The sequence below is a fragment of the Phoxinus phoxinus genome (genome assembly GCF_949152265.1).
Source record: "Phoxinus phoxinus genome assembly, chromosome: 25".
Taxonomy (NCBI): domain Eukaryota; kingdom Metazoa; phylum Chordata; class Actinopteri; order Cypriniformes; family Leuciscidae; genus Phoxinus; species Phoxinus phoxinus.
This window is the reverse complement of record NC_136900.1, coordinates 8,697,536-8,712,804: the sequence shown is the minus strand read 5'-3', so window position 1 is coordinate 8,712,804 and position 15,269 is coordinate 8,697,536. Positions and strand designations below refer to the sequence as shown.

The 15,269-nt window shown below is 38.9% G+C and overlaps 2 protein-coding genes across 13 annotated transcripts; both read right to left on the bottom strand.

The window, feature by feature from the left end:
- Positions 1–50: 50 nt before the first annotated feature.
- Positions 51–4,240, bottom strand: rab19 (RAB19, member RAS oncogene family; the record flags this gene model as incomplete). Of its 8 annotated transcripts, XM_079603498.1 has the most annotated exons (6): positions 4,131–4,240; positions 3,974–4,069; positions 3,496–3,575; positions 3,001–3,189; positions 1,477–1,660; positions 51–322 (listed from the first exon to the last, which is right to left on the bottom strand). In XM_079603498.1, exons 3-6 carry the CDS (start codon positions 3,544–3,546, stop codon positions 51–53), a joined length of 696 nt encoding a protein of 231 aa, XP_079459624.1. In that variant the 5' UTR covers positions 3,547–3,575; positions 3,974–4,069; positions 4,131–4,240. The 8 variants fall into 8 exon arrangements, with proteins under 8 accessions (XP_079459624.1, XP_079459625.1, XP_079459629.1 ...); XM_079603499.1 differs by lacking the exon at positions 3,974–4,069; XM_079603503.1 differs by lacking the exon at positions 3,974–4,069 and having other exon boundaries at positions 3,001–3,144.
- ccdc34 (coiled-coil domain containing 34) lies at positions 4,104–14,138 on the bottom strand. Of its 5 annotated transcripts, XM_079603493.1 has the most exons (8): positions 14,038–14,138; positions 13,093–13,339; positions 12,869–12,998; positions 11,958–12,065; positions 11,682–11,840; positions 11,470–11,599; positions 10,844–10,951; positions 4,104–4,240 (listed from the first exon to the last, which is right to left on the bottom strand). In XM_079603493.1, exons 1-8 carry the CDS (start codon positions 14,120–14,122, stop codon positions 4,194–4,196), a joined length of 1,014 nt encoding a protein of 337 aa, XP_079459619.1. In that variant the 5' UTR covers positions 14,123–14,138; the 3' UTR covers positions 4,104–4,193. The 5 variants fall into 5 exon arrangements, with proteins under 5 accessions (XP_079459619.1, XP_079459618.1, XP_079459621.1 ...); XM_079603492.1 differs by lacking the exon at positions 4,104–4,240 and having other exon boundaries at positions 10,584–10,951; XM_079603495.1 differs by lacking the exon at positions 4,104–4,240 and having other exon boundaries at positions 10,584–10,951; positions 12,869–13,010; positions 13,830–14,120.
- Between the last annotated feature and the right edge of the window lie 1,131 nt (positions 14,139–15,269).

Below are 15,269 nucleotides of genomic sequence, written 5' to 3'. Positions count from 1 at the left end.
TTATGTCATATCCACTGTATCTATCATCTTTGTCCACCTAATATATAAAGTCAGCAGTCACATGACCTCTTCTTATGTTCTCCATCTATTGAATGAGAATCCAAGTGCAAGAAAACTGTGGGTAAATCTGATTGGTTGTCCTGATGGACTACTCCTCCGTGTCGTACTATGAGTTCCCGGGCCATCAGTTCGAAGGCTTCCTCGATGTTCCGATACTGTTTTGCGGAGGTCTCGAGCGCGGCCAGCGCACCGGTCCGCTCCGCCAGCGTGCACGCGTCCTCAAACAGCACCTGACGCTGCGCCTCCAGGTCACACTTATTTCCTGCAGGACGGAAAACACATCGTGAATGTCTAGTTTATTTGCCGTTTAATGTCTCAAGCTGAAATTGTCTTTAATTCATGTGCCTCGTAATCTTTAATCAGGATAACTTCCTCTCTCTTCACTGGCGTGAGGGCGGGGCAACCAGTCACTCACATGAGATCGACCAATAGCAAACCACAACCATCCAATCAGTTCCCAGTGGATAAAATCAAGCCCCGCCCACATTTGTTCTTGTTCGAGAAGGCGTTTCACTTGGATATACAATATCAATACAATAATGTCACAGCTAAGAAAAGACTATCGCATCTTAAAGGAGTAGTTCAGTTTAAAATTAAAATGATTTACTCGCCCTCAAGCCATCTTAGGTGTATATGACTTTATTCTTTCAGACGAACACAATCAGAGTTATATTAAAAATATCCTGACGCTTCCTAGCTTTATAATGGCAGTGAATTGCAACCATCAGTTTGAAGCTCAAAAAAGTGCATCTATTAATCATACACGAACTCCACACGCCACGGCTCCGGGGGGTTAATAAAGGCCGATGAGTTTGTGTAAGAAAAATATTAATATTTAACACGCTACAAAGTAAAATTCTAGCTATCAGCCATACGCAGTCTACCTAAAGTGCAACTTGCATCATGGCGTAACGTAAATATCAGCAGTGCGTCGCATTACTTGCATAAGTTGCGCTTAGACTTAAGTGGAATCCGTATGTTTGTTTGGCCGGAAGCAAGTTATTTTACTTTATAAAGTTTTAAATATGAATATTTTTCTCACACAAATGCTTCAGAAGGCCTTTATTAACCCCCGGAGCCGTGTGGAGTCCGTTTATGATGGATAGATACACTTTTTTGAGCTTCAAACTGATGGTTGCAATGCACTGCCATTATTATTTTTTATATAACTCTGATTGTATTCGTCTGAAAGAAGAAAGTCATATACACCTATGATGGCTTGAGGATGAACAAATCATGGGGTGATTTTCATTTTAAAGTGCACTACTCCTTTAAGTTTCATGACGACTTTAACCAACATCAGATAACCATGATCATGCAAATGTGTTGTCGAATTATTGAAATATTGATTCTAAAACCTCAAGTAAATATGGGGGTTTGGTTGATAAAAAAAGTTTGTGAATCCGTGTTTCTGACCTATCAGAACGAAGACGACGTTGGCGGCTCCGTACTGCTCCACTCCTTGTATCCAGTGCGGCAGAGACTCAAAGGTGGGTCGTCGGGTCAGGTCGTACGCGATCATGGCGCCGTGGGCGCTCCGGTAGTAACTCTGTGTGATGGTGCGGAAGCGCTCCTGTCCCGCCGTGTCCCAGACCTGCATCTGAACTCCAGACAGACACAATCACAAATGGCTTATCAGTGCCTCTCCTAGACATGCAAAATTATAAATAAATAAAAATGATGTCAGAAGAACCATTTTTGGTTTAGTGAACAATGTAAGTACTGGTATGGTATTTTTTGACTAGTAGTGGTGCCAATTTACATCGCTTAGGCAACAGATCCACATCTGCTGCGTGTGGAAATTTCCACGTGTACCGGATCTGGGCCGACACTATCTTGCTGTCTGGGTTGCCTATGAAAGCCTGATATTTATGTGGAGGAATCGGGATGTTTTTGCCAGTAAAATCAAAAGGACGTGACGTTGACGCGCTCCCGAGAGCCTCACTTCCGTTCTACGACACATATGAATGCCTATACAATTTTCAGGATAATGCCAAAAGATCCTGTACTGTAATGTCAAAGTGTCATGCAAAGAAAAGTAATGAATTCAAACTATAGTCGCACATAGCCAGATTTATAGTCTCAAATATACTTTATAATCAATCTATCAAAACAGTTTTGATTGATCGTGAGTTTATCACACGATTCTGACTTTATAACACTCAATTGTGAGTTTATCATGCAATTCTGACTTTACATCTCGCAGTTGTGAAAAATAAAGTCAGAATTTCAATATTTAAACTTGCAATTGTGAGATAAAAAGTCGCAATTACCTTTTAAAATGTTTTATTAGCGGAAACAAGCTTTCATAGTTGTGTTTATTTTGTTACTGAGAGAGAAGCACGCAGCACTCTCAGTAACAAAATGGAGTAGATCTACTTAAATTAAGTGATCAATTATCAATTAATTAAGTTATTTTTTCCAAATATGTAAAATATATATATATATTTCATTCTTAAATATTTAAAATATGAGAAAATAATGGTAATAATAAATTAACTTTTAAAGTTTTTTTTTTTTTTACAAAATTCATTAACCGTTTAAAATGAAGGTTTTACTAAAATGTTTGTTTTTAGTGTATAGAAATATATTAAAAACCTAAAAACACAGAACGCCATCAGTAAGTTTTCATTGGTATGGGGGAAAAATGCCACAAACTTTTCCTTTAATAAATGTACAAAATACAATGTAAAAGTCTACAGATTTACTGGGTCTATATAAATCTTCTCCACCATTATACATATATACATATACACACACACACACATATATATATATATATGTATGTATGTATAATGGTGGAGAAGATTTTGGCCTTGTTAAACAATTTGATTGATTTTGTCCTGATGTTAAATGATATACTATACAACCTATACAGCCTTAATACTGAATGTAAGGAAACCCCTTTTTAAATTTGAAATCATAAATCGGTGCACAGACCTTTACTTTCTTCCCGTCGATGTCCATGCTGCGAACGGTGAAGTCCACTCCAATAGTGTTGTGCTGGTTGTCACTGAACAGCCCAGACTTGAAGCTGTGGATCACGCAGGTCTTCCCCACGTTGCTGTCGCCGATCAGGATGATCTTGAACAGAAAGTCACAGCGATCCTCATCCTCTTGCCCTGTGGACTGCATTTCTGCAATAAATACTTGCGGATTTTGACCCACCGACCCCTGAAACGATTCATTCAGGGTGCTAATGTCACAGGCTCAGTGCAATTTTAACCTACGTCTGTCATAGATATTTTTTTTTTTACATTTCTTTAAGCTAGCACAGAAAATAACATGTTTAAGAAATCTCCATGCTGTCAAAACAAGGTTAGCGAACGAGTCAGCTTTGACCTCAGTCACACAACATTAACTCCTGTTCTCTGCCACGTCCTTTGCCTTCTTTGAAACACTGACTCAAATGCAAACAGACACACCCCTGTGTACCTGTGTCTGAAAGTGAGACGTCCAGCCGCCTGCCCACCTGCACCAATGCATCTCTGCTGTTTGCTGGCAAATATTGCAATCTATTGGGAGAGAAACTGCATAATTCAAGCTGCGCATACGAGAAAACCTGTAATATTTCTTCTGAAGCGTCTTAACCTGATTCCCATGTAAAAAAACTGACTTGAACACACGTGTGACTGTCTTAAAAAGTGCAACGAAACAAATGCAAAGCAGCGCAGCTGTCTTGAAAGGTGACCTTTGCTCAGCAGAACAGGATATAAACACATAACTCACTTGCTCTAATGCACACTATCACAGCTAGTGATACTTTTGAGAATTACCTGCCATATCTAACAAACAACATGTGGGTCAGTTGCATAAACATAGTCTTAGTTAGTATGACCATCTAGCAATTAATCAAAGGGAAATCAGTCTTACAACTTGTTTTAATACAGAAAGAATATTTAGTGGTACTTACAGTATCTCTGGTCCAGTAACGCGTGTTTGTGAGAATGTGAAGGAATGAAATCTACAGTATTGTGAACACATGCACTCACACACACACACACACCCACTCACACACGTCATTAGCTGAAAGATCTCCAAGGCACCGCTGCGCGCTGGACAATACTCACATCTGTGCGAGGGCTGCGTTTGGCTCTCGGCCCGGTCCAGGGGTCAGAGGTCATTGTGTCTGGTCACAAGCTGACTCGGGAAATGCAGATAAGCCAGTTAATGACGACTCCTGTTCAACTCAGAAAAAGTCTTTTGTGAAATCACACACCACGGCAGTCTACCATGAGGACAAGCGCCGATTGTCTCGAAAATCACGCACATCATCAAGTGGAAAAATAAAGACTTTTACATTGTATTTTGTACATTTATTAAAGGAAAAGTTTGTGGCATTTCCCCCCATACCAATTAAAACGTTCTGCGTTAATTAATCAGGGATGCATTCAATTGAATAAAGGCATTTATATTGTTACAAAAAATTTCCATTTGAAATAAATGGTGTTGTGAACTTTCTATTCATCAAAGAAAAACTATTTTTAACATTAATAATCAGAAAAGTTTATTGAGCATCAAATCAGCATATCATAACGATTTCTGAAGGATCATGTGACACTGAAGACTGGAGTAATGATGCTGACAATACAGCTTTGATCACAGGAATAAATTACACTTAACTGTATATTCACATAGAAAACAGTTATTTCAAATGTTAAAGCAGCACCAGGTAACTTTTCAACCTTAATAATATATTTCCAAGTCTCTTGTGATGGTACATCGACTTACAATAGGTTGAATGACACGTCTGCCATAGCCTGACGGGGTCTGTAGCGTTTTTAATCGTACTTTTAAACTTCGGGTTTCGGGTAGTAACCGGCGAACAAAGAGAACTACAAAATTCGACTGCTTTACGGCATATACGTCACTTCCACCACCACTCCCACTTCCTTAAAATCGGACGTGCGAGCCAAACTAGCGTTTGTTTGCCAAATGTTATAGTCATGGCCGAAGCAGCACAGAAAAGCAAGAAAGCAACGGTTTTGTCGGAGGAAAGCAAAAAGACGAAACGAGAAAGTGATCGCATTAAAGGCAGAACGAGGATCAACATTGGGCTAGTAGGCAGTGGGCCAAGTCTGTTTTTCTCCTTTAGTTTTCGATTTGATAGATCTCCTCCAGGGAACTGGTTAATTTTTTATAACTGGCTTTATAAATTGTTGTTGAGCACATTACTGCTTGTTTCCAACGTCAATTGTTGCACATTAAAAATATAACGTAGATATAATCTCGCTAGCTAACCACAAAATGTTAGCCGGAGTAAGAACCAATCAAAGCTCGTGTTGTTACCTTGTCAACTTGAGTTGACCAATCACGTCATTGTTTGAACCGGTGCCCGAAGACCCGGATGTGAACTGAACTCGCGGGCGCGGCGGCCGGTCAGTGGCGAGTCCTCCGTTTTTTGGCTACAGTATGGCTGCACCACACATCGTGGAAACGGTAGGTAACTGATTAGCACTAGCATTATCCGAAACATTGTAAAAAGTCTGAATGCATTGGTCTTGGCATATGTTCGCCGAATGCTACACACGTGGGTAATGCTAAGCTATTTGTCGTTTTAAATGTAGTATACGGCAAGTTGGCTAGTGTTAGCACCTGAAGTAACTTTGTATGGTAGGATCAGCTTTTTTTTCTGTGGATACCGCAAGCTAATTATTTATTTAACTGTGTGTTGTAAAGAGTTTATCAAGGGCTTATTTGCATTTGTCTTAAAATGTTGACTATGACGCTGAAGTTATTTTTTTTTTTCGTCCAGAAGAAGAAAGTTTTAAAGTTTTTTTCCATCGTTCAGCCCCTTCCGTGTAACTAGCTAACAGTTATATGAATTTATCTTATTTGAAGTGAAGCTTATGTACTGCGAGAGTATTTCCCAAACATCTCCAGGAGTAAGTTACACGTTGTCCTGCCTGTTTTAGACAACTCCCTGCTCCAACACAGATGAACAGCTTCCATAGTTCATAATGAGTTGACAGTTTGAATCAGCTATGTTGGGGCAGGGAGATGTCTAAAACACACACGGTTATATAGTTAGCTTACGTTATCTCCTGATTCCTGTCTAATTGCACATTGTATTTTGTATATTTTGCATGCGTTTCCTCTCCTGATGGTGAAGCCGACATCTGTAGGGCAGAAGGCAGACGCTCTTGGAACACCTCACTTTGGTGAAGTAGGCAACGTATTAACGGTATCTCCATGAGGCAACGTGCACGTTGGATTTATTTTGTATAGTTGGCTAATGTTATAGTAAGGCAAACATTAGATAAGGGGTTTTCAAAGTCTGAGACTGCGTGCCTTCAAACAAAGCGTGGGAAACGACGTGCCCCCCACCACATTTTTAGCTTACTTGGTAAGTTTCGCTCAATTCCTGGATGCCTTTGGGATCATAATTATATATTTTTTATCCCATAGGCACTCAACATTTGAGCCAAAATAGCCTAATATTGCTGAACATAACTTCTTACTGCACCAAACAGTTATAAACAAAGGTCTGTCCTAAGGCATTTATTAGTTTCAGCCTGATGAGGGGAAAACAGTTCCCAAAAACTACTGTATCTGAACTCTCACACATGTGGGCTATTCTGTGTGATCTCCTTTTGATAACTAATGCAAGTAATGTAATAGTTTCACTTCCATTGATCCTCCCCTGAAACTGTTTGGAGGGCCGCCACACACTTTGAAAACCCCTGAGTTAGATTATCAACGGCTAACTAGGGCTATTTAGTGAATTTACAACACCAGACAAAAACGAACTTGAACCAGATTAACTTTTATTAGTGTCATGTTATTTAAAGATGTACTCAGGCCTTGGCTGCACGTTCACAATGTTGTGTGTTTCATCCTTAGACAGCGTTGGTGCAGTTCCTACATATGGCGCTTTTCCACTGCGTGGTACGGCACGGCACGCTTTGGTGCTTTTCCACTGCATGGTACGGCTCGGTACGGCACAGCACGCTTTGGTGCTTTTCCACTGCATGGTACGGCTCGGTACGGCACAGCACGCTTTGGCGCTTTTCCACTGCATGGTACGGTACGGTATGGCTCGCTTCGGCTCGCTTTAAATGGTACCACCTCTGTTGAGGTTCCAAGCGTACCGTACCGATACTAAATGTGACGTGAAAACACTGCAGATCACTGATTGATCAGACAAAATCGTCACTTCAGCGTCATTGTATTTGCGACACGAGACACTAAACCCGCTAGATGTAAATAGCCAGACAACAGCCAACGCGGTAGCACCTGTTTTTAGAGTATTTACTTGACAAAAGAGGTAAAAAAAAAAATCAAACAAGAAATGGCTGAATCGTGGTCAGTGGACGAGGTGCAGACGTTCCTCTCATTGGTTGCCGAGGAGTGGATCCAGTGAGAGCTGGATGGGGCAACACGGAATGAAAAAGTGTTCCAAGAAGTAGCACAGCTCTTAGCCGCACACGGCTACCACCGGACCTACAAACTTAAAATTTTTAAAAAAACTAAAAAGTGACTACCGAGCCAGTAGAGGCGGCAACGATTAACGATCAGTCCCACCCACTTTGAAGCGGTACTAACTGCAGTGGAAAAGCAACCGAGCTAAAGCGAACCGAACCGTGCCGTACCGAGTCGAGTCGTACCACGCAGTGGAAAAGTGAAGCGAGCTGAACCGAGCCGTACCATGCAGTGGAAAAGCACCAATAGACACATGTCTGTGCATGGTAGCTGGTGCTTTCTACATGTGCAGTTCCCCCCCACACATTGTAATGCTTTGCACTGGCAATGCACAAGCTCCAAGACACTTTTTGGTGCTGGTGGAAATGTCATCCAATGAACTGCATAGAATTCCCCCTCGATCCTCCATCCATGCTGCATTGGGGGAGGTATGTCTGGCAGGCTTTGCAAACTTCTCCTGTAGAACAGAGGAATATAAAATATTTTGGTATATATTCCAGTATGAATAGGATGAATTGTCAGGTAGACAAATATGACAAAGAATGTGTTTATCAAAGGTGGTTACTTTTAATCTAGTAATCTCACTGTTTAGATTTGTAAGAATACCATGTAATGTCTTTGTTTCAAATAAAACATTCCTTTAAAAAAATGACTTGTGTTCAATTCATTGTCAACCTTACACTATTCACTGTAATCTTATATTGAATATGCTTTTTGCCCTTGTTAAATCTCCAGCTTTTCAATACAATTTTTAAGATAGTGTTCAAAAATATACATGAATAAAAAATCACTTTGTGTAGTTAAGATTCACTGGTAGTGTGAGGTTTATTTAACATACTTTCTTAAACTAACTACAATACACACATAGCCAAAGTTACACGATCAATACACAATTATTTTAATAGAAAATTTGCAGAATTTATGGATTTGATACATACCTTCAGTATCTTTGGCTGCCATTTCTCTCTTTATTGGTGATGAGCATGTAGCATTCCCTATGGAAGCCCACATTAACTGGCACATCTTGGGCTCTCCAGGTTTCTGTTAAATTGAATGTTGCTATGGCTTTTTCAGCTATTAAACTCTCAGCAGTGTTGAGGTTAACCCATTTCTGGGCACACTGAACAAATGATGCCCAACTTGTTTGAGAAAATAAGGTTATTGGGCTTTTTGCCCTAGAAGCAACATGTATAACGTTACAGCACTTCAGATTGTCGCACACCGGCTGTCAATCGCGTCCCGCTTTGTTGTTATGCGGTCTATGTAAATTTCTATGTATGTCACAGGTGATCAATAACGTTAGAGGTCTTCTGACGGTAAGTGCACAATGTATAGTATAGCTCGTGTAGACAAAAAGTATATAAAGACTATTTAAATCGCAGGATTTCGTTATAAAAAGAGCAAAGTTACTGTATCAAATATGTTGGTTGTCAGGGAGACGTGACAGGTTGTCAAGGAGACGGGTGATTTGTTTACGTTTTCTGGCGCTACGATTTAGTAGTTCTACAAATTTGCCCGTTTAAAAATGTAAGAGTTTAAATCGATATCTTCATAAAATGTGCACACATCAACGTTGGAAACAATGATTACACTACTTATAAGAATTTTTACATGCCATCTGTAAACAAATCACTTAGTTCCTTGGCAGGGATCTGTGAAATTCACAATTTCGGGGTCCGGCCCACGGCCTATAGCGTTTTCTCGCTGGCCTGAGCTGAAGGAGGAGGAGGGGTGCCTGATGCCACCCGTCCCGGTTTTCCAGGGATTGTTCTCTTTTTTGAGCGACAGTCACAGAAAATTCATATTCTTTCCCGGGACACGTTTTTTTGTGAAAATGTAACGTTACTTCTAAAGTAGAATTTCCTGGTTTCAAATTAAACCGTTTCCGTCTACTGTTACTGTGTTTTCTTCATAGTTGTGTACAGTACATCAAATCCTGTGTCCGTAAACGGGTAAAAACCATGGTAAAAACGGGTAAAACAGTGGATTGGCCAATGCCAGGCGTTTACTTTTATTTGATTGGAAGCTCAACTTATCGCCTAGCAACTGCCTGAGCTGTCGGTAGGTCGGTCGCGCGTGCGCGCATCAACTCACATCCAAGATGATGCAGTATGAGTTTAGTTGCTAGCTAGCTTTTTAAAAACTGTCTATTTACATCTATTGTGTGAAATGGGGGGAGAGACGGACGAGGAGGATAACACAACAAAATCGGATGAGCCACCAGTCTCAAAGAAAATACTATTTACAACCTACAACTCAGACCCCCAAAAATAATAATAATCTGAGTGTCCCGGTTTTTCACAAATCAAAGGTGGCAACCCTACCGACCGATGCGGACTTTCAAATATCAAATGAAAGCCTATGTCTAAAGGGTGTGTACAAGTTTGGTAGGGGCTACATTCTTGCAAGTAAATATAGAAGATGTACAAAATCATATTTTAGGATACCTAACATGTCTGTGATATTTGTTTATTTGTCTTGCCTCAAGCTATAATGCAAATCGATTTGTAAAATTTGCAGATTCATCTATGATAGCTTGATATTATAATATTGACGATATATGGTTATTATATCTACTCAAACATTGCATTGAAGTATCATATAGATTCAGTAAAACGGTAACCAATAGACTAGGCTACTATAATGACGCTGGCTTGTAAACGTGAGCATCGCGATCATTTGTCGTTTGAAAAAAAATAAAACCCATGAAATTATATTCATATGACTTGCTGAAATATATGCCACTGTACCTGGATGAAGACATTTCACACGCGACGCAAGCAGAACACCTGCATGTGAACTCCTCCTACAGTGTTCTGGGCTATCATGGTTGTCAACAAATGCACGTGCATGTATGACAGAGTTTACGACAGTAGTAGAGGACAATACTGTTTCCCAACTCTAGGGGGACCCCGAGAGCAAAAGTTACCTGTTGTTACTTTAATAATATTTCTCTGTATTTTTGATAGAGAAGAGACATCTTCCAAAAACATTAAAGATCTCACTGGCCCCAAACCTTTGAACATTAGTGAATGACAAAGAGCTCTTTCAACAGATGGATGTGCTGAAATGTTTGTACAGAATAATATTGGGAAAATTACTGTATTTCCAAAATATCTTTAATTTGGGTCATATTTAGCTAACATTCAACCAAAAATATACAAGTCAAATTCATAATTCCATCACAGGAAAAGTGGACGAGTCTTTTAAAGATGTAAAAAACACTTGCTAGACAAAAACGCAGCAAGTCTTCATTAGAGTTAATACTGGACTGAGACCAGCAGATGTCAGTGTCACCGTCTCTTGTCTTTAGGTGTGTGTGTGAGACAGCGGCTCGACTGGCCTTTAGCCGTTCTCTTACGCGCAGAACTTTTCCTGGGCGTTCGGTCTTCCTGAGGAACGTGAATGGGTTTCCAGGGAATGGGGTTGACGAAGCTCGGAGCTGGATAGTTCACATTGTTATAGTTTCCTGAAAGTGATAACGTTAATACTTTAAAGCTTGGCTTTGAATCTCGGTCTTTTTTATGGATATTTATGTTAGATATGTAGGGACTTTTACATATTTTTCAGTGTGTACCAGTTAAAGGAACACTCCACTTTTTTTGGGAAATAGAGTTAAAACAGTTTTACCGTTTTCAAATCCATTCAGCCGAAAATTGGCCTAGAAAATCACAACTTTTCATTTTCTGTCGGTCTTAGTACACGATGTAACTACAGAAGAGTCAAGTTTTAAATAGGAAAAATATCGAAACTCTTTGGTCATTTATTTGAGAGAGATGCTAACGGTCTAATCAGATTCAATGATCTATGCTAGCTATGCTAAAAGTGCTACCGCCAGACGCGGAGATCGGCTGAATGGATTCGAAAACGGTAAAACTCAACCTATTTCCAAAAAAAGTGGAGTGTTCCTTTAAAAAGTTTGCATATTCTTCTGACTATGTTTCATGTTCAAACTTATAAAATACCGCGAATGTGCCGTTCACTCACCGGCTGAGGATGCTGATGATCGTCGGCTCAGTTTTCCTTTCGTTTTCACGCCGTCAAGCCATTCTTTAAAGCTTTCCTCCGCCTTTTCTTTGCGCTCTCTCTCTTCCGCCTCTCTTCTGGCTGCCTCTTCCTTTTAAAGAGATTGTTCATCCTGTCATCATCTACACACCCTCGTGAAGATCAACGGGAATAATGCTTTCTACAAATCACACCTTCTCTTTTAGCTTTCTCCCGGTTTCTTCTTGCTTCTTCTTCCGCATCCACTCCTTATATTTCTCCTGGGCTTTCTCTTCAATCTCAGCGCGTCTTCTCTCCTCTTGAAGCTGTTCTTTGCTTTTCTGAAACTCTTTGGACTCTCTCTCTTTCTTTTCCTGAGGACAAAAACAGAGAAAGCATGAGGAGGAGACCAGTCCCCATTCTGAAACACAATGACACAAACTCAAATGGATCCTGAGTCTCACTGATTGGAGTTTCACAGAGACCGTTACCTGCTCTCGTTTCATTAGCAGCCACTCCTGAATTTTGCAATCACAGGCGACTTTCTTCTTCTGCTGTTCTTTCTTCTGCTCTTCCTCTTTTTCCTTCAGCGTGAGCTCCTGTAATATGAACTTTAATGAATGCTTATCGGACCAGGGTTATTATCATACACTACTATAGCTTTGATGAAAACTATTCACAAACTGAATAATACAACAACAACAAAAAGTTGAATTGCGTAAAATATGTCTATTCTGCTCACCAACGCTGTTTTTGTTGTTGTTTTTTTTAAAGTGAGTGTGCCACCTAGAGGGGGCGACATTGAATTGCTCCTACAGAGATGTGAATAAATGCTAATAAAAGTTTTTTTTATATTAATTTGCAAGTACCGATAGTGTGCGGGAGTTCCTTATTTGCAAAAATACAGTAAAAACTGTGAAATATTATTACATGAGCGTTTTCTATGTGAATATATGTACAAATGTAATTTATTCCTGTGATCAAAGCTGAATTTTCAGCATTATTACTCCAGTCTTCAATGTCACATGATCCTTCAGAAATCACTCTAATATTACGATTTGCTGCTCAAGAAACATTTCTGATTATTATCAATGTTAAAAACAGTTGTGCTGCTTCATATTTTATACTTTTTTTTTTTCTTCAGGATTCTTTGATAAATAGAAATTGCAAAAGAACAGCGTTTATTTGAAATATAAATGTTTTGTAACATTATAAATGTCTTTAGTGTCACTTTGGATCATATAATGCGTCCCTGCATATTAATTTCGTCCCAAACACATAGTTTTGAACAGTGCTGTATATAAAATAAAAATGTCCATGTCACTAAAAAACCACTGCTGAAAACAGTAGTACTAACATAAAATATCCCCATAACTACAAAGAATGTTTTTTTGTCATGTACCTCCATCGCTTTCTGTTGTTTTCTGACACGCTCCTCTTTGGCTTTCTCCACAATCCACTGCTCCCAGGGACTCAGTCTGAAGTTCCCACTGGAAGATCTGTCTCCCAGGCCTGTTGTGTCCACCTCATCCCTGAAAGCATGTCTGATTTTACATGATTTTACATGACAACTGGTGTGCTGGTTTGGATTTCCTTCCCTTGATGTGCAACTCAACAAGCTCTCACCTGGAGGGAGAGACATCTTCAGCTAACGTGACGGTGATGTTGTGAACGCGCTGAGGCTGATCTGGCTCTGGTTCCTCGTCTGAAAGCTCAAAGCTGTCGTGATAGATGGGGGACAGCAGAGAGGACGTCGAGTCTCCGGTGGACTCCACACTTCTGCTGCGCTGCGGGACGCTGGCTCTGGACTTCAGCGGCGTCGAGGTCAGACTCTTGGAGGAAGAGGATGGAAAGCCCGACATCATCAGCAAACCTGAGGATACAGAGAAATACATGTTGAACGCAACCAGGAGATCCCTACAAGAAAGTGCTATGGTGCAAACGATGGTAACACCAAAGTACATTGCGATTTATGTACTACTATTGTAGTCTAATGCAAGGGTTTTCAAACTTAATCTGAAAAATAAAAAATTATAATTAAACAATTGTATTACAATAAATAAATAGGTTCAAATGGTATTAAATTAGATAAGTAAACAATACAACATTTTATTTAAATAAATAAGAACACATTTAACAGTACAGTGCTATCGTGAGTACAGAAAAAAACAATGTAACTTAGCAAATATCAAATATTTTCCAAATAATACTTCAAACTGGTATAGTATATATTATATAGTCTTTATGCATAAAAATACATAGGTGCCTTTTAACATTTGGCAGGATGATCATATATTTAAATCGTTAAAAGATTGAAAAACCCGTTGCAACGTGCATGATGCATAACAAAAACATACGATTACCTCAATACCATGTTCAAAAACAACGTAGCAATATCATGTTGTTTTCGTTTTGGACTGAAGACATTTTGCAAGAGCACGTTTCAAGGGCACTAAACTGATACAAACTAACTTTCAGTAACTGTTTAAATCACAGCTGCACGTTTAGACAATACGTTTAAACTGCTCTTAAATTAGATAAATAAGTGTTTAACCACTTTAGCTAACTCACCGAATCGCGAAATATTTCGTTGGATCGCTTTTGTTTTGCTTGATGTGCTCGAGCGTCTTCCTCCACCTAGCCCCGCCTCCTTCATCTTGAACCCGCCCCTTTGACATGTCAGTCATAATAACCGTGAAAAACGATTGGTTGAGCAGCTGTAACCAAGCACGCAGGTAACGGAAGCCTTGTTTCTTAGCAACGAGGCGACAGCGTCAGACAAGGTAGAAAACACGCTTTGGTTGCTTTGCACTTTTCATTGTTTATTTATCGGTGTCTTCAGAATAACAACAGTTAATACATGATTATGTATAAAAAAGAAAGAAAAGAGATAAAAGTCAGATCAGACAAAACAAAGTTCAATGGTGATGGACAAGAACAATACGTCATACTTCAATACTTCATACTTCAATACTTCATACTTCAATATTTCAAAAGGGAAACACATAAAAGACACTGAAGTGCCTTGAAACAAGACAGGGCGGGAACATATCTAACAGCTCCTCCCCTTTTAAAAAATAGCCAATAGCGTTTCGTCGACTTTTATATCACATAGCTAATGTTTGTGATATCATATTTTTGTTAATATTTAGAATTTGGCTAGATATAATTTTTATATTTTCTGTTTTTCACTTCAATTTTAGTTAAAGTTTTAGTAATTTTGTTGTGTATTTTTGTCATTTTTAATTATATGATTTACATATATTTTTTTAACTTAAACTAAAATGTTGTCCAGGCAACTAGCAGAAATAAAATATGTTTAAGTTATGGTTTAAGTTTTAGTTATGATATGGCTATATACCCTTCCTTATATAGCCTATATATATATATAAAAAATAAAAAAAAATAAAAAAATTGTCTTTTGGTGAGATTTTTTGCATTGTGACATCATTAATGTAGCATAATCAAAATACTTAGGCCTACATATTTAAAATGATGTATACATCATGGTAGTATTTTATATACTTCCTTTAACATTATGCTAAGTTAAAAATTCATATTTTTATAATAATATTAAAATAATTATAAAAATAATGACAACAAAAAAAACCATACAAATCTCCTCCACAACTGTGTGAGAGTATGAGGAACGTTTCAAACCACAGGACAGAAAAATCACAAATGAGATCTCTGTGATATATCTATCTATATATCTGTCTATCTGTGATATATAGATTCGCTTTTAGACGAATGAGAACAAATGGAGGCTTTTGCTCAATTTTCTGTATATATCTCCTGAGAAA

What these genes read in the sequence shown, in the direction of transcription:
- ccdc34 (XM_079603492.1), bottom strand. Translation starts at nt 14,122, where the DNA reads ATGAAGGAGGCGGGGCTAGGTGGAGGAAGACGCTCGAGCACATCAAGC. An exon ending in AACAACAGAAAGCGATGGAG is followed by an intron (nt 12,066 to 12,868) that starts GTACATGACAAA and finishes TTCATATTACAG; the next exon opens with GAGCTCACGCTGAAGGAAAA. An exon ending in TGCTAATGAAACGAGAGCAG is followed by an intron (nt 11,841 to 11,957) that starts GTAACGGTCTCT and finishes TTTTGTCCTCAG; the next exon opens with GAAAAGAAAGAGAGAGAGTC.